General features: G+C 37.8%; 1 protein-coding gene across 4 annotated transcripts in view; it reads right to left on the reverse strand.

Moving 5' to 3' along the window:
• Window positions 1-20,306, reverse strand: part of CASK (peripheral plasma membrane protein CASK) — a 318,301-nt gene that overhangs the window by 169,772 nt on the left and 128,223 nt on the right. For all 4 annotated transcript variants that reach the window (XM_086971259.1, XM_022845516.2, XM_086971260.1 and 1 more), the window contains exons 10-11: window positions 15,449-15,589; window positions 12,460-12,578 (exon numbers count right to left, since the gene is read on the reverse strand). In XM_086971259.1, the coding sequence (XP_086827385.1) occupies window positions 12,460-12,578; window positions 15,449-15,589 (260 nt within the window). The remainder of the gene's footprint in view (window positions 1-12,459; window positions 12,579-15,448; window positions 15,590-20,306) is intronic.

Below are 20,306 nucleotides of genomic sequence, written 5' to 3' on the forward strand. Positions count from 1 at the left end.
CTTTTGAGAAAAAAGACTTCGCTAACTTGGTTTTTACCGATTATTAGATTGAGTGTTTTGTTTAACTTAAATAACTCAGCTATACTAGACCTTAGTACGTGAAGCGCAAACATAATTTACCAACACTAATGGCGTCCAGCTTATAAATCACCCCGAATATTCTCAAACAGAAATATATAATAGTCCTGCCTTTATTCATCAAGTTTTTTCTGCTAAGAGCTTTTAAATGACGACAACGATGTCATTGTGGACTCACTGCTACGGAACAAGTCCGCTTTTTCAGACAGCAACTTATCTTGTTGGCAAATCCACAAATCTTACAATCTGCCAGACACGCTCTATCTTTTGTTTGCATAAAGTAACTATAAACATTATGAAATCAATCCAAAACTAAAAAAGCGAAATTTCTTCTGTCAGATAGAAACGAGATTTAAATTTAGAGAGCAAATCTTTGCTGCCTACCGATCTGGGTCCACAAAAACATTAAACACCGTGCTGGTATTTGTACCACATAAGGCGTAGCAATTATTAATTGTTCAACTAACGAAGCATCATTCAACGACTCAAAAAAAAATTATGAAATCAAGGTAAGATTCACCGAGGATGAACTAGTTTCAAGTCTGAATGGTAGACAAACATTCCCGCTATTCAAACTTGATGATTTTGATACTTATAAGCAACAAATTATTTTTATTCCTGATAAAAAGAATTTTCATTACACTTATTATACACAAAGCCAGAAAGAAAGCCGCATATAATATGTCAATCACGAAGACCTAAAGGATTACAAAGAGGCGAGAATTAATGCCAGTAAAATAAGGAAAGTTTGTGAATGTGAGTTGGTAATTGTGCTCTATCATGTTGTCCCGCTTCGTTTTGCCTATTGTAACCAAACGGATGACCTTCAGTCACACACATCAGAATGGCACACTTGCGGTGTTTAATTTACAGTTTAGGCACGGAATATAGAATTTGCGTTGTGTGATTTTAAAGAGTGGCACATTGTATGTTACGACGCGCTGTATTGGACGTCTAATCTTTTAGTGCTCCTTCTATACATAAATCGAACTTAATTCTTCCCGAAGTCGTATTCCTGCAGTAGTTGATGTTTTGAGGTTGTAATTGCTTGCTCCGGTAGAACCGTTTCGATAAGTTCAAGTAGGGCATCCACTTTTTGATTTCGCTACGAGCTCAAACTGGTGATAGCGTTGCATTAGTTAATTACTAGCGTTCCTTTTGCTCATTAGATTGGTTAGTTCGTATACATCCTATGTTCCCAAAGGTCCTAAAACTAAAGGTGAAGTTTTCCGGAGAATGCGAATTGAGCCCCAATCAAATTTTATTTATTTACCTCTGCTTGTAGTGGTTGAAAATCTCATCTGTACACATCAACAACACTCTCAGTATCGGACACAGTATATAGAACGAACTAAAACTAGTTGTTAAAACACACTGCATCGTTTTTTATTGAGTTCATAAAAGTAACTTAAAATATTTATCACATATTCTGGAGACTGTAGCAGAAAGCGACAGGTGGCATGACATTTAATTCCCCCCGTATCTACATGTATCATCAGGCTCATAGAAACCTGCTTCCCTGCATAGTCTAGGATAGAACCCATGCACGGAAAGGCGAGTGATGACATGTTTGTTTAGCCAATTGATCCCTTTCTATTCGTTGTTCTTCCTCGTACCCGAAGTTAAGAAATTCTCATTAGTCTCCGCGAATTTTTACTGCCAGTTCTTAGGGTTGGTCTTAAGGGCTCCCGTTGCTGGGAGCTTAAAGCGACAAGTTTTTAAGTCCTCGGACAGGGGTGCTATGAGATATGCACGGCGATTCCGGGTCACTGTATGAGCTTTTTAACGCGATTTAATTGTTTGAGATTTTCCAGTGTAAAATCTTTCCAAGTAGTGTGTATTCCGTACGTTGCAATCGGAACTATTTTTAAGCCTAACAAACTAAGAGCGTTTGTTGAGACCAAATGATGAGGCGATTGCCTATGCAGCCAACACTGCTTTCGTGTATCACATATGCACTGAAATTTCTGCCGTTCACAATTTCATACGGTAGAGTTTCATATAATAGCTAACATTTAACTGTTTCCAATTTTCCACTCGTTATCTTAACTAATTCTTCCACTATACGCGCAAAGTTTGCCTTATTATCGACATCCGATGGAATAATGATCAGTATTAAAACTTACTTATATCCTAGCTATGCGAATATGCTCAAAATTATATGCGTATAAAATATTTACCGAATTTAATAAAAACTAAAAACATAATTTAACAATAAACCTGGGCAGTCGTCGTCTGAACCGATAGAATTTACTCTAGAACACACGCATTTTGAGTCCTGTCACAGTTTTATCACAAAATTTTGACAGGACTTAAATTACATCGGAATGTATTAACCAATGTAACGATATTAAGTTTTTCATGAGAGTATTTACGTGATCATATTCTTAAATTGGATAAAAGAAATCAAACAGGAGGGAAGATTGTGGCAATAGCCATTTTGCGTTTGAAGAACAAAACGTTTTCTTTTCCGATACATTTTGATGCAAGAATTATGTAGCAAGTATCAACGCCGCTGATGTAAAAGTGGCCACTCAAATATCTGCGACACAACATCTTTAATATAATAATAAAATAATCGATATAAAAAAAATATTTTTATTTCAGTTCTTCGTATCATTCGAAGGAACATACTGCAGCATTCCGGTTGTTAATTCGAAATAATTTGCACTTTTATGAAGATTTGAAGCGTAGTCCATTGCACGTATGGACTGACAGTGTCATAACACATGACAGAAGGAAGAACCCCTTCAGCTGTAAATGATTCCTTCTTCAAAGCAAAAACGGGTTATATCGCTTCTGGGGCTGAGAAACTTCGCATTTTTGGAATCGATGGAGGAGAAGCATAAAAAAAGACGAAAATAACACGTACACTTAATGTTATGGCAGACATGGAATGTATGATATTGAGATCTCTTTAATGCTGTACCCACGCAAAAAAACACAGCTCAAGCATTCGGAGTCTCCCTTTACGAGGTTTTTTCCGACAGACAATGAATTCGAATTTACTCTGCTGCATATTTAGTAAAGACGTGTAGTTTTTTCGCTTTTAATTTCCCTTTAACCTTAACACCTTTGTTTATTTTAACCTTAAGGTGTCTATTCTTGGTTACTCTTCGCTTATAACAGCTGTTACAAGTACATTTTGTTGAAGGCGTGTCGTCATGAGGACGAGTTGTGCAATACGTAATTGAACTTTATATCTACTGATTATTGTTATAGTTCTCTGCTCGCGTGGGTATAACATGGGTGCCTGGTTTCTTTTCCTTTGTATCATTACTTTTATTATGTTAATATTTAGTGGTACGAGTTTGAATATGTGGACCCATAACGATTACGCTGCATTTTCCTTCTCGGTCAAGTTAAAGTCAAACAAAATGTCGAAAAAAAGTTTGATTGGAGTACAACTTTAAACCCCGTATGAGACCCGAGCTAATTAGGAACATGGAAAAACAAAATCGAAAAAAAGGTTACAGATATTCACAACACTTTTTACTAAAGAAGTTGAGTAGCTGCTGTAGAGACAGCTCGTGAGAATTTGAATGTTGTTATGTATATATTCTAAACCTATATATCTAAGTGGTTAAGTGCAACAGGTAAATGAAGATCATGAGATAACGTATTACCGGGACAACCATTCTAAGTAGCATGTTCGATTATTACTCTTCACATCTAACAGCAACCATCTTTTATGTAAATTAGAAAAACATAAGCTCGGGTGAAATCCCTAACGTATGTTGACCGTTGCCGATTATGGAAATACATGGAAACAGTAAGCCTTTAATAGCTCGAGGCAGACATCTGGAAAAGAGTACGTCCAAAATAATGTCTATCACGTACAAATTCTTTCATCAAGTCATTCTTTATATCTCAATTTATTTAACTTAGATCGTTACGACTCAGGGCAGTCCTGGGAACTCTTCCTATCATTCATGCATAACAGGAGGTAAACCACGAGTTTCGTACAAACCTGTGTAAATCGTCGAGGCGCAGAAACCTCCGCGAGTCGTGTAAGCGAACCGCTCATGTGTCGTGTGCTACATGGCCCAATTACGATATCCCGTGTAATCGGCAAGCTTGCCAGACCATGATTTTGAGCTACAAAGACCGTTGGGTTTAACTTTCGTTGATCCCTCGCTCGAACCCAACGAACGAGACCGGGTTCTAGACCCAATTCATCAGCCACGTCTTCCCGAAGGCTGCGAAACAGCCCGTAAACGAAGAACATGACCATGACACTAGCGACTGTACTGGATCATAGATAGTGTTAGTATTGACCCCACCTCATGACACGCAACTATACTTCAAGTGCACTTTAATCTTCACTGCGTACGCCTGGTATGGGACTTGTTGTCTATATCGACATTCCGTGGCCTTGCTTTGACTGAACTGTTTTGTCTCGTTTAACCCTAAAACACGTTTGCGACTTAGATGATTCAAATCTGTATAGGACTAACTTAGTCAGTTCATGATTCATTGCGTACCACATATTATTACATGGAGCACAATAATTGTTTATCGCGCTAGGTGCGTCGGGTGGCCGATTTGCGTTGCCTTGCGGCATTCGTAGACTCAATTTTTTGCAGAATAAGCACACGTACGGAATACATGACTAATTTGAGCTATGGAATCTTTTTTGCGGAACAACCGATCATTTTGATGGTTCCTTTACGTTTAAAAGATCGGTCCACTGATTTAGATGTGTCCAAAGAGGTCTCTCTTGCTGTGCTCGTAAATCATGTTGGGGGACGTCTCCATAAACACGCCACGAAATTAACACGAAAGATGCGTAGCTCTGTAAAAATTAGGAAATGTTTCTTTTTAGTGAGTCACTAGATAGTGGTGCTCAAATTATATGAGAGGAATCTGACATCAGTAGTAGAAGGCATGATCAATCGTAAATCACCCATTCAGAGCGTTCCAGACTGATGGCCGATGAACCTTGCAATGATCTACTACCATACACTGTTCGTTATTTAACTTGAGAGCGCTATTCCGCCATATCATTATTGTGTACCGTGCGTACTCTTCAAACAGTACTGTGTACTACACTTGTCCATATGCCTACCATACATGCCAATAGCAGTCATACACAACGAACAGCATTTTTATGGGCTTGTCGTTCGCGATGAAAAGGCCGCGGATAAGCTGTGAAGTACTGAGTCAACGCCTGACTTCAAACCGCACAGTCATTATATAATAGCAGTTGGTTTAACTGTCAGGGACAAGGCATTATCTTCCTGTTGCTGGGACTAGTTGCATATTCCCCAAAATCCGATGGGTGCCAGACACCATGTGCCTCACTTCCGGCGTTGGCTTGGTGACTGTTTTCAACGGCGGTAATGATGATGACGCAGTCCACAGAAGATTGGTGGACGATGCGGAACGTAAGACAAAACCCGAATACGCACTCTTCCGTGCACGGTATGGGCAGGGCTGGATCAACACTTCTGTTTAACATTAGCAAAATTTAACACTGCACTTAATAATTCCGTTGTACACACGCAATGATGGCACTACACTCAACTATATTAGATGGTCGCCTATTGAAGTGACTCTCCGAGGTGACGCAGTGCTCACATTTCCAGCGTTCAACATGAATGTTGGCGTAAATATCAGTTTGGTCAATCAGCTCATGAAGTGTGGTGTTACGAAGGTTTTTGAAAAAAAATCAAACTTTGTAATACACAATTCTTGTGTGTCACTGGTTTACTGCCACGTTTCGTAAAACAGAGAAGCCAGCTCACTTGAGGACAAACAGGTAATATCCAGAAACTCCGACAAAAGGTGTTTTCGTAAAGACTATGATGCTGGACTCCTCAGTAATCAAATTATTTGCGATTAGCAGACCTTGTTGTAGAATTGAAAAAACTGACAGTTATCTCCAATGAACGAGGCTTAGTTGGATGGTCAGTGAGCAAGGTTTTGCTTACGTAGTGGTGGAATAGCTCTTATTCTGTAATGATGATCCGCTTACATGGTTCTACAAACATAAACGCTGTTCGTTGGTCTCTTTCAATACTTACCCAATTTCGATTTAATAACGCATTTTTCGGATGCTCTAAAATCGGATGTAAATTACAAAGAAAATGTTAGCTTAGGAATTTTAAAAATGTAAAAGTATTGATGCTTTATCCGAAAAATACATCCAATGATACAAACCAAAACCATATCACCAGCTATATAAATGTTTTGTAAGCTTTTTTGAGCATGGAGCCCTGGTTGCTCGTTGATTCGTGGGTGGTATTTGTACTACAGAGCTTGATCATTTGGTTGGCAAGATCATTTTTTTCGCCATTGCAAAACTCCTTATTCTTTTTTTCTAATCTTCAATTGGATCATTTCATTGACAACACTTTGTCGCTGCTGCAAACAGCAGGATCCTTGTTAAAGAATAACTCCTAATATAGCAGTATCTCTTAATCGAGCGCTCTTGTAGATATTTAAGCATATGGTTCTTGCTAAGAGTTGTTTTTATCCACGATGCATAGCACGACTTACGCGTCACTCATATCAAAAAGTTGAAGTTTATGTTTCATACATCAGTACCCCACACAGCACAGTCAAGATACATAACTTGTATTTTTCACAGTGCTAGACAAAGTTCGATCACATCTTTTCATGTACAACGAACACCACAGCCCTTAATTACGACTTGCACCACACGACAAAATCTACTGAAAATCTCAAGAGGCACTTGATGGTTTACCGTCGAGGAAAAAATGTAAGTTATGTAACTGTAAATTATCAACACGCATTGTCGCATATACTTCTGATAACAACAGTTCGTACCGCAAAAAATCAGTTTTCTTTGTTAGCAACTTTCTAATAAAACCGTAGCCAATGGTTTGTTTATCTATTGCTTCGGCAATATTTGCTATTACGTGTTCAACAGCAGTCTCGTACAAGGCCACTACTCACCGCGTGACCACGCGATAAACAGGCAATCCCCACATGTGGAGAGTACACTTCGATCCCCTCGCTCATGGCGAGGGTCTATGGGACAGTTTTGGCCGGAAGACATTTGGTATATTGTGCGCTTTTTTCATCATAATACTTTTATTGGACTGTATGCGATATGTACACGATGAATCACGGTATTAATTTCAATAAGATCTCTGAAAATCAGGAGTTTAATTTGCTCAGTCTCACATGCATAAAAATCAGAAAGTATATTTACAAGCGGTTTACAGATCATAAAGTAGAAAAATTTGCTATGAGGATTGATAAACAAGACAAACAGTTAAGATAATGTCACTTAACTGTTAATAAGATACGGGCGAGTCTGGTATACTCGTGTAACATTATTCTGCTAGAAGTATATGGATGTTAGGGTGTATAAATCCTTTATAAAGAAGGACCATTTATCTACTTCACATTGTATGAAGTTAAACAATGTGACCATTCACTCTAATTTTCAGCTATATTACCTAATGTTGATCTAAAACTACATAACCATACCGGTCAACCTGTTAAGTAATCATGGCTTTTTGAAACCAAACAGTTGTACAGGTATAATTTTTCTAACCATACTCAATTGATATTGCACTTTACAATACTGCAATAAATGTATTTACTGAAATGTTTCGTATTATATACAAAGTCACATCCATATTTTGACTATCTAAACCATTGACTTCAAGCCCTCATGAGGACTACGAACAACCATAACAGAACTGTGGGAAAGGGCAGAAAATTTCGTATAAAAATCATAGAGGGCGCCACCAAGCGCGAGTTCGCTTGCAAAAAAGAAATCACAATGGGACTCTATCGGTCAAAAAAATGAAAGATACTGATAATGTCCAACCGTACCTCGCAGTACGCAAATATTATAGCTTCAAATAATTATATTACTTAAAAACTTTATAAATTATTTGTTGAGTCCCTGCCTGGATGTCCCTGAGAATCCGCTATATTATCTAGATGCAATTTGTGATGTAGAAGCTTCAAAAGATAGCTAAAGATAAGCTTTAGTCTTAAAACACTATTTAGCCAAAAGCGTGAAGATCAAAATCAATAGGGATCTTTACATAGAAACGCACCGTATAGCAATTACCGTTGTCTATATAATGCAAAATGAATTTCTAAGCTGTTTTTTTAAGGGATGTGAATAATATGTGTGATGATTCTTGTTTGAGCGGTCCACAGCACAGATTTTAGAATTACATTTAAATTTAAAAACAAAATCTAAAAAACAAAAGGGTTCTAGTTCATGTCCATGCTGTTGCCAAACTTAGCACAAAAGCGTAGCTCAGATCCGCTATTAGTTCCTTCGCGCCAGTACGACTACAACAGACTCACAATAATTTTTAATCGGATGGAAAATACAAAATATGCACATGGCAAATGTATGCATTCGTAGAAGTTACTGCATTACACTAACTTATTGCTTACTCCTCCATTTTATAAGTATCTGTACGAGTTTCATTTCTTTTATTGTATGTTATATTATTTACTGTATGGTATATTATGTATTGTCCACCAAGGTTCGTCTGGTATAACGAGTTCTCCTTGAAGACTTGTGACTTCCTAGGCGGATACATTTTAAGCAAGTAATTGCTGAGACGATGAACAGCATACATACACCTATTTAGTAGCGGGTTTATCTACACTTTCCGCAGCAGAAGCTGCGACGCACACGCAAAGTGCATTTCAGATGTGACCTCATGTAAAATAATGGCCGCGTTTTGCATAAGTGTGTCCTGCATAAGTGCAATGAGATAGTTGTAAACAAGAATTAATCTTGCAACCTGTTGCCACAGATATACCAGAATCAGACCAGTGGCATCAAATCGTGTATCTAGTGCTTTCTTTTTTATTGTATGGCGATTGTGACCATACATCTGCTCGTAGCCATCAGATTAAGTACACAAATGCAGCTAACTGAAGAGACCTATACAGGCCTGATCAGATAGACGAAAAGTTGTTCTTATGCTAGCATCTAATGGACGAAATATAACGATTTAGAATAAAATGCATATCTAGAATATTTAGTTTATTTGAACTATTTTTTGGATTTTCAACCATTTCCATAAACATAAGATGAACGTCTTTGGTAATGTATGTTTCACAACTTTAATACTCAGTTATTTTAAATGAGAAAATAGTGACAACAAGCAATATAGTTTTGAAGGTTTCTGCCATACGCTCCTAGCCCTGCATACAGTATCACGTTCCTTCTTTCATGCAAATGTGGCACCTGAATGCTATGAAACAGAGCTACATTGGGGACTCACAGGAATGTGTTCTAATTATGTCGTGGACATGATAGCTACCCAAAATTATAATATCTTCATAATGTGATATGCTGTCTCGTTGATGTGATACTAATGGCTAACTTAGATCTAACAGATTGCTGCTACTAAATCGCACAGCTCCCATCGAAGTCATTAAGCTTGCTACAGGCGAATCCGACAGACTTTGAAACTGATTAACTTCTCAGCTTCTTGGTCTGGTTGATTTTTCATATATATATTAGAGGTATTTTCCATTATTTTTTACACTATCTAGCTCTGGCAGCTCCTGAGCAGCCATATACCTACCATTTGTTTTCCGATATGTGAGTCCTCTACCTGCGGCCTCTCGAAATAGATCGAAAGTGCTTACCAACTGCTCCTTTCAAGTCATGGAAAAGCTCATTCACACGGGCATTTATTGAGACAATAAACAGGCTGAACCCAGTGCTGGATATTCCGTTGTTCAATTCAGGAATTAATTGAGGCATAACCACATGGTTTGGCACGGCCACAAAGTAATCAGACTGCGTGCTTTAGATGCCGTGCCAGTGGCCCGTAGATCTTTTGACGAGCTTGACCCCTCATTTACTGTTTCATTTTCAACGAGTATCGTCTCATAATAGCATGTCCACTGCAAGTATTACCATCAACTTTTGTTTAAGCTTACTGTACACTGCCACCACACCTGATTTCTTACCAGAGAAAAGTCATTCTCTTGCCCGGTACCTTTCAAACTGGTGGTAGATATTGTGCCATGCCCCGTCTATGGCGACCGTATGCTCCAGGCGGATTTTTTGTTGGTTAAAGTTCCACAACTTGCACGCGGAATACACCATATGCATTTACAATTGACTCGGAGCCAATTTACCGAGATCTATTTTTTACTTGGCTTACGGAGTTTGTTGTTTCAATATTTGGATTGTTCTGTGTGTGAAATATGAGTCTTAGATGACAGAATCCTTAGACTTTAGGCTCTTAAAGAAGCCTCCTCGATTCTAGCAACGCATTCTCGTACTTCGAATCGCGACATCTCGTCACCTAGTCGCTGTTCTTCAACAATCCAATACCTAAAACGTTTGTACCATTTTCGTATCGTGCTTTCGTCTAAGGCCTTCTTGCCTAATGTTTTCATCAATTTTTGATGAGCCTTTGCAGCGCTCTGACCTTCGAGAAACAAAAACTTGAGGAGTGAGTGTAGATTTTTAAAACTGAAAGACATTGTTTCTTCTGAAATAAACTCAAATAGCTTATGCCCATAAGTGTTTAGAAAGCCGGAGTATACTATTTACACTTCGTCTGCTGGGGGCGAGTAATGGGAAAGTTTTTAAATTTCAAAAGTCACTGGGTTGGCTTATTGTTATTGACTTTCGAGCGAATAAATTTGTTGTCGGCTTCATGCAGGAAGCTGTCAAAATGCCGGAAGTAGTGGCTAACGTCTTAAGCCCACTACGAAAACAATACCTAGACTGAGCGAACAGGGTGGTACTACGACGAATCGTCAGTACGGCCTGGAACAAAAGAAACAAAAGCGGTTTCCATCGGTGTCGACCAGAACTGTTACTATAGCAGTCACTTCGACGATGATCTATGACTCCGCTAGCTAGCAGCTTAACATCTGACTATCCTGTCAATACATGGGAGCTCGTAGATATGCGTTAATTAATATAGATATCGACGTGTACATATAAACTGACGTATATTTAGTTCTACTTAGATGGACTACTGATACAAACTTTTCAACATCTATCCTAAAATATATATCTAACAACAATAATATTCGGCTGATCTGGATCAAGTAAAATAAAAGTTCTGTTCTAATAAAATTGATGTTACATTTTTAATTTACTTATTTTAAACTCTTTTAAGTATAACAATACGTTTGATCGATAGAATAATGATCTATAGCTTTGCTGTTAGTTTTCAAAAACTTATAAAGCTTTAAGAAATACAGCTCAACTCAAATTCATACACGCCCTAAAAGCGTTAAGGAGCAAATATCGCTCTAAATGTGTAAAGGCAGATAAACATGGTCAGCATGGGCACACATAAAGGTACAAGTTATACATCTTGACGCGCTGCTTAAACTTTGATAACATTTATATCCTATTTTTTATATTTATCGAAGGTCCACAGAGGACTGTATAACTTCGAGCCGATTTATGAATAAATTGATTGTTGTAGATTGTTCTGGTGAAAGCATTCACCCCTGAACACGTTTCTGAAACACGTTACGGACAGTCAATAATAGGCGAAATCAAAATAACGTAGACCCAAATGCCTACAACAGAATCTACTTAGATTTTCTCATTTCTACATAAGCCTTCTAATCTTGCTTGTTTTAAAAAAGAGTGCAATCATAGATGGTTAGAAATGATTACCAAAATGTATCGTTTCGAAAAAATACAGTACGCTGTAGGGTAAAAGTTTAATGAGGTCGTTGGTTCTTCTACATTTTAATACTGTACAATGTGGTAAATAAAAAAAATATCTATACAAAATAAATTTAAACAAAATTTATGAATTTTTTAGCGACGGATATAACTTTGACATTATACCTGTCTATATGCCTGACATTTCCATGGGCAGCAAAATTAACTAGCAATATCCTAAAGCTTAAGATAGACATTTTGTTTTTAAGTTGATTAAGTCTTATAATACGTAAAGCTCACTCATTCCGTGGAAACTTTTGACAGCTATTATGGACCTATAACTTTTGTTTATACCTAAACCAATGACGGCCTAGATCTGGCATCCAGGTTCTGCCTTCTCTTTATTGGCTGAATGATTGCCGAGCAGTCACAGACACTTTCTTATTTCTGTGTCTAGAATGTGGGTACAGGACACGTTTCAATTCCGGTACACGTGCGCCACCATTTTTTTTTAGACTTTTGAAGCTGTTTTCGAACAAAAGCCTAGAAATAAATTTCAATTCTGCTTTCATTTGTCTCCAATTTCCTCACTCATTTAAAATCATTTTCTTTCGGATGATTCTCAAGTTTAGGAAGTGGAAAGAATTACAGCAGGCTGGATATGGCAAATCAAGCGAAGACAGGCATTTGTCTGTTCGAAAAAAAATGCTAGAACATAATATTCTTGTGTTTTTGTTTGGAAGGCTTAATGTAAGCAGAGATTTGGGAACACTCACCTGTAGTAGACTGATAAATCGTTGCTCTGTAAAAAGGTTATCCAGCATCACCGGATCGTAATTCGGATCACTGAGACATTCCAAATCATCGAGCGATTCAATTATCACCGACACCGCACCTGTAAAAAGTACCAGCACCCGTGAATGGCCTATATATGGCCAATGAGATCGCCTGCTAAAAATTTTTGCAAGAAAAGTGCTTCCGCAATATATTTGGACAAATTTCTTTATCGTAAAATGTATTCCACTAGATCAATTCTATGCCTAGCAATGAATGGAGGCAGTTATATATATATATATATATATGGATATATATATATATATATATGTATATATATATATATATGGAGCCCATATACAGGCCTGAATCGTACAGTGAATTTCAACACTTTTTCTTAAGACAGGCCCATGTTGTTGACGCGGGAAGATAGTGGGGGCGATCACTGCATAACGTCGTTAATATTAAGTCAACAGTAATGCCAAAGTGAGATCCCAAAAACAATTCCCAAATTAGATACCAATCATCGAGTTACTTCTCTAATCTTTTATTATAATATTAGTCTGATGAGATGCCTATGAGGAACCTTAGCTTTGCAGATCCATAAAATAGACAAAGATTCGAGTTACATGATCGTTTATACTGATCAGAAACAGCTTTTGAGCCCAATTAATTCGAATTATATAACCGCAATGTTCGAAAAGGAACCTTTTACATGTGTACAGACTGAAGCTTTATTTGGTACCAGTAGTTAAGGGCTCGGAATATTTTTGACTTGATTGTGTGAGAATTTCAGTGGTAACTACATTTCAGTAGAACACTCTCTTTTAAAGGAATGAATTTATTGATTCACAGGCCAAAAGCATTTTGCAGTGCATATGTCTGAAAGAACGCAGAGCACTGGAAGGACTGCTTGCTAATTTCGGACTTGTTGTGCTATGACAGCTTAGGTTAAATGTAATTGCGATCATTGATAAACTTTACCGAAGCCAATTATGCCTTAAGACAGAAAAACAATCCGATTTCTTTAAGCATTTTGATATTTTGGACTATTTTCTACTTCACAATAATAAGGACCAATAGGTAGGCAAGCGTTGCCAATATACGTCGCACTGTAAATTCCGATTATTGCCCCCTGTCTTTAAGTAGGCCCGATGACATCAATTAAATTCCAATTCATTTGGAAAAGCCTATTTTATTATTCCTCTTTTAGGACATTTTTAAGGACATCTTAAAGGACATTTCTGCTCTTCTACCTAGATCGCAGTTGGGACGGCTACGGTAAGCGGTATTAAATAAACCAACGAAGTACCAAGAACTCATCTGCTCGGCTGTTTTGTTCCTACTAATATAGAGAACATGTCGAGTTCTTGGGCTGAATCCTCCGCAAAAACAGGGTGACGAGTGACGGCCTTGGTTTTCAGCCGGATAGAAGATGTATAGGAGAAAAAGGGGATCGGCAGTTGTTCGATTTCCAATTCCTTTCAGCGGAGCCTGGCAACAAACAATGTCACCTGCCTATTACTGCCGCCGCTATGGTATCAGGGATCTTTGTGAGAACACTGGGAGTAGAATGAGCGACTGACTGACTGACTGACTGACCGACCGAAGCAGCTAGATCCAGACAGAAAAAAAAGAGGGGGGTTTGGACTTTCCATCAACTGCACAACATAGGCACTATAACCCAACACTATTTAAACGATTAACGGAAAATATAGAACAATATTAGAGAAGTACAAATTGATCATACAAGTGGATGTTAAGTGTTAACATTATCATTGCTTTGTCGGCCACGATGTAAAAATTAAACCTGTTTTAACAGGTAAGACGCTCTAAGCAACTAGCTGTATAATTGTGTAGCAAGTTGATAATGATATAATTATATACAGTATACGCTTGTTGTACATCTTTCATTTGCTTGGGCCATTCGAGCTACTAGGGAGGTGCATGTATATGCTTTATGTTACGACCTACGATGTATTCGGCTCTTCACCATTTCAACATTCAAACTTCGATATATATTGGCGCGCTATGCATCCATTCCACGGCTGTGATGTTGCAACAAGGCGTTTTTCAATCAATTGATCATATTTTATAGGCTTACGTATTCAAACACGAAGTTCATCATCAAAGTGTTCCTAAAAAACAGCGACACTATTTGCATGTACCAGTATCCCTTGGCCTCATAGACTTTTTAAACAATTATTTGTCAATTAAAAGTGTATCTTTAGAAGTGATTTGTGAATTACGTGCCATATTATATGTGATTAAAGTGAGTGGAACCTATGTTTAATAAATACGTTTAGAAGCAATGGCCTTATTGGTACATGCGACACTTATGAAAATATGTCTTTTCAACTTTCAATCGACCTATCTTGATGAACCTGTCGCTCAGTGACACTCGGTTGCTATTTGCTTGATGGTAACATTGTTAGGAATACGTTTCGCCTCGATGTATAGCGAGGTTGACGGCTAAACAGACTAACTGAAATCTGTTTCTGCGGGATGACTGGACTTGGGGACACTACATGCAGCCTTACTCTATTTGTCTAAATACCACTTTTATCCGAAGCTCCGACAACTGCACGTGATAAGGATACATTTGTGTTAAACGTCAAACGTAAAGTTTGAATACGTAAGCTTATAAAATATGATCAATTGATTGAATTTTAATGCTAGTATATTTCAGTTAATGAGATGACTATCTGGGAGAAAGCCGCACGTAAATTCAAAATTAAGTGGCGGGTTTTAAATGACAAACCTTTTGTTATACCTACGACTAAACATGAAAATTTTGAAATGTGCCGTTTTCCTGGAATAAGCAAAATTGATCGCCGTAAAGAGGAAATTGTATATCTTTGTAACGTAATTGCCTTCCTGTCTGTCGCCGAAAGCGTATGTTACCAACGATTCTCACTTAAACCTGCCTGTCTAACACACCATGTTCACTCGAGCTGTTTATTTGAACATAAAAACTGAGTAGAGACTTACGATTACTCAAAAATTCCTCTAAGCGATGGTTTGCTGTCGTTTGCTCTAAGTCCACGTCGTTGTTATTATCATTGATCGGAGAAGATACACAGAGCGAAAGCGTCAGCCATTTCTCAGAAGAGACCGCCGATAGGACCAGACCTGTAAATTATAATGCACAGTCAAGAACGAATTACAGTTCACAAACCATTACTTTGTCCTTAGAACTCCCTAGGGACACATCAGGGCCACTATTTGATGTGGAAACAAAAGGCCCCGTGAAATTTGGATTAGACATCAAAAGAGTATTCTAGAAGTCTAGCAGAACCTGTTTAGCAGAGAGACGTGAAGGGCAAAAACAGTTTGAAAATTAGCAACAAACTGATATTACGTTTTAAAGAAACTTCGTGCAGTTAGAGTATTCTTAACGTCACCTTGGCTTCTTTTTTTTTTTAAATAAAAACTTACATCGTTCTGAACTAAAGGTCCTTTTAACTGTCGATCAACTTCGGCCTCGTATTTATTTGTAGTGTCTGCACGTTTATAGTGCCTCTAGTATTTTACATATTCATTATAATGAAGTGGAACAGTTATGATATTTTTCTACTAAAAATAATACAATTTAATCTCTTCTATCTCGTTATAAAATAAGCTTATACATACAGGGAGCTTAATATAAATTATGATATGCTTTGGCAGGCTACTTACAATGGCCATGATTTCATGCTCTGTTTTTGATATTGAACAAAACCACAAACTCAACATAATGCAAAATGAAGGTCCGTCTACTCGGACGGAGATATAAAAGCAAAGATTAGGAATTGTCTGGCCTCTTCGCGTTGAAAGTCAACGAAGTATACCCGAAGTCGGCGTTTTTGGATTGTTGCCAGTCTCCACGTGGCTTTCGAGCAGTAAATAATTCAAAATAACCACACACTTTAAAATAGAGCGCAAGATGATGTTTCATGATATTGGTATCCCGATTCATACATTATGGGCTTTTTTTATTTTGTCAACGCGCATGGCGTGTAATGTACAAGGATTTTTGATCCATTTTTTATATCGATAAACTCAGACAAATAGTCTCTAAAGAAACAGTTAAAAGATGTATTCTCTTCTTGTTCAAACTTCAATGAATCTAGATATATTAATATTGCGTCATTTTTCAATTGCGTCAAAAAAAAAAAATAGCATATGGCCTAAGAACGGTTTAAACTGCGTGAAAATCTCAAAGCGAGTAGTTAATGAACAAATACATGCGAGAAAGGTAACCCAGTCGGAACATACAAACATTTTCATTCCGGTGTCTGTCTTCTTCGGCATCAGGATGTATATGTATACGTAATGTAATAATACTAACTGATAATCACTAACTGCTGATTCGGACGTAATTAGTGTATAAAAGCCTTTGCCGCTGCCAATGCATTGTCATTTTTTAATTAGGGGCAAAATTTGGTGGTAGCCACGAAGTTCTCGATCAAGCAGCAGATTTAACGCTTTATGCACATTATTGAGAAGGTATGAACTTCCGCCTGAAGACTGGATTTACTTCGCCGATGTTACGCGACCGAACTAGTAGATAAACTCTGTTTCCTGGTGAAAATCAGCCGTCTGATGCAAACACTGGTGAAAGACATTGCAGGACGTAATATTGAGACTTCGGAACCGGCCACCCGATTTTTTTCTGGATTATCAAGGATCGGGAACGACGAAGGAAACGCGGACCCCGTTGACCAGGTTGGCGGCACAGCTAGGTTAGGCTAGTGGAAACAATAGGTACTGGTAGCCGTAGTCTATGTAGCGTGGGGCGCTTAAGCAGGCGGTGGAAGCGAGTTTAGCGCCTAAGGACTAGTGCCTACAGAAGGAGATAAGGAATAAAAGAGCTTAGTCAAATGCCGTACGGGGAGCACACAAGCGTGTACCGTCAGGTCCTGACCGTACAGACTTCAGGAAGGGTTATGGTACGTCTACGAAAACAGACTGAGGTTCAAGGGTGCCGGGATCATTGTAGCACTGCGGTGACAGCGCACGGCAGTCAAGGCAGTTACTGATAAGGAGGTGTTCCCAAGACGTTAAATCTTTGACAAGGGTGCTGTTGCAGTATAGCGGCCTAGAGAGTAATACATAACTGCTACCTTGGACGCGGTTGGGGTTTAAAAGCCCCAGCCAGTACCGATCGAATGTATCAGCTCTGTCATTTATTCATAGATATTTTTCGCAAATAATCTGCAGTCATTTTCCTGTCACTCAGTTTGTGTAAATTGTTGGAGTCATTCTATTACATTGCTGCGTTATTTTAGTGTAATGCTTTTGCGATCCGATTAGTAGTTCCATTACCTTTTATCGACTTTCAGATATTCCTATGAAATAGTCTGATCACTGTACTAACCTATACAATGTATTTCATTGTTCCATTTTTTTCGTGGTATTTTGAATCCGCTATGCATTCAACTATCACAAGGTTACGAATAGTTAACGAATAGTAGTTAAATTTCGTGTGGATAATAGGGGCGTAAGATAAATGAACTTGGCAAGCATTGTGAACACTATTAATATTCTCCAGAAATTCTTTACCCTTTTCTGGAACAAAACACCGTATTTCAGCAGCTTATGGTAAGAAGCGAAACAATTCGATTTTTCTGAAAATCCAATTTAAGAGGCACTTACATCTCTGAATATTTCAAAAATTCGAAACCGCTACTAAGAACCTTGCCTAAAAAGCCATTTTATTCTCCGTTATTATTAGGGCATATGGGTAGTCTTTTGTACATATTGTTAGATAATCCCTTCTCTCGTTTAGCTAAGTCTACACGCAAAAAATTAGAGACATTGTTAAAGCTGGTTTTGAGACGGTTCCAGCATACAAACTCCTCTAAGCAATAGATTGTACTTTCTGCGTCTCGCGTCTGAAAATGCGTATTGTCAGGTGGGAGACTTCCTGTAATCGCTTACATTGACACCTATCAATTTTTACGTAGTTATGAATATGTAAACTTTTAAATAGCACATAAATGACTACCTACCCGTGAGACGCGCACGAGGCATTCGTTAAATCATAGGAAATTTTTTTACGAGCAATAGAATATATTGTCCTTTTTACACCGTACAAAAATAGCCATAAACGTACATCTTTTTTCTTCGCTGTTAATGGGCGGTGATAATTCTAGATCGTGCAGCTAAATGGTTAGAAATGCTGGCAGACATATCTGCTCAGTTAGAAACAGTCCTGACATTTTCTACGCACGGCGCACCTTTATACGCAAGTGATATAATATAGCAAAGGTACATGAACTTACGTATCGCCTTAATTGCAAGAAGCAAAGTTATAGGGCATACCAAAAGCACTTTGAACAAAACCTTTACCCTATATTCACTTTTAAACATTTGAAAAAAATAAGTGGACGGTATAGAAAAGACTGAGTCTTTGAGATTATTACGCTTTAAAAGAACCAAGTAAATGTCTATCATTTTGGGTGAAACATCTGAACTTAGGTTTTCGTTTGCAGTGGCAAGGTGCTCCCTCGCTCCAGCCGTCATATGTTTCTTATAGTAGGTAGAAAAATGGAAGAACGTAAAGCTATTACTTGAGACACATAGACGATGTCTGTTTTTAGGTATACTAGCTATGCAAAGCTAGCGCTTGCGATTTCAGTTTTATTTTTTAATATTCAGTTTTATTAAAAAACGTATTTAAAAAAATGACTCACCATTACACAAGTTTTCCTTAGCAAGAGTGATGATTTTTGGAAAAAGTTGAGTTTTTGCGGTTTTATATATTTAGCTAAATTCTAGTCTAGTCAAGTCTACTGAAGCGAGTAGTGGTTGTAGTGATATTTGTATTCTTCTTAAAACTCGAAACTAGAAGTTAATGAATACAACTAGCGCTCTACTGAATGTAAGCTTCATTCTTCAGCTCTTTGTCAGGTCTTCGGAAGCAAAATTGTCCTTATCAATAAACCATAGTCTGAGTTACTCTTTTGAAAATAAGTATCACTGTTTTTCCTTTAAACCTCAACTATTATCCTTTGTCGGCTTGCGACTGCAGGCAGCGAATACGTGTACTAGAGTGTTTTCGATTTATTTGATATCGTATTACTTTTACTTGCTGTTTTTTTCTTCAGCCACATCGACAGTTCTTAGAAGAGAAGGAACTTAACTTGCATCTAGGTAAGTCATGCAGTAAGGCTTATTGGTAAGATTAGTAGAATCATGCTAGGTTTGCGGAATTGTTGAGTTAGATTTAATATAGTTTTTTATGCTCTAGTACCAAGGCTACGCGTATTAAGCCGTTACAATATAAGTCGATATTTCAATAATTGGTGCGTGCCAGCTAAATCTGGCATCACTGACTGGTCGAACCTTGTGTGAATGAAAAAGGGTACATTTTCAAGCAATGGTATTGGGTGAACTTGTATCTACTAAGAGGAATGTACGGCTTTTATATTCAAGTCGAGTCTCGATCAAAAACCTGGAAAATTACGAATGCTGCTAGATCAGTGGAGTGCAGTCGCATAGGAGACTTATGTCCTGGTCTACATAGTTGGTAAATAGAAATATTTGTATCATTGTTTTAGTTAGACGTAAAAGCCGGCCTTGCTTTAGACTGGCCAGTAAGTCGAACACTCCAGAGGACAACCGCGTATAAGACATATTGTTTTCGAGTACTTATAGCGTGATATCTTATTATCCACAATCCCTATTTTACCTATTTCGACCCATTGTTACCCTACCTAGCTAGTTTCGACTAGCACTGTCTGTATTAAGAAAATGTTGAATTACATTATGAAATTAACTATTGACAAGCCGAAACGTTGAACATATAAAAAAAAAAATACATAAAAAGGCTTAATTTTGGTGAGCTAGATTTCTAATTTTGTCA

Source organism: Varroa jacobsoni, unplaced genomic scaffold (genome assembly GCF_002532875.2).
Source record: "Varroa jacobsoni isolate VJ856 unplaced genomic scaffold, vjacob_1.0 scaffold_1170, whole genome shotgun sequence".
Taxonomy (NCBI): Eukaryota; Metazoa; Arthropoda; class Arachnida; order Mesostigmata; family Varroidae; genus Varroa; species Varroa jacobsoni.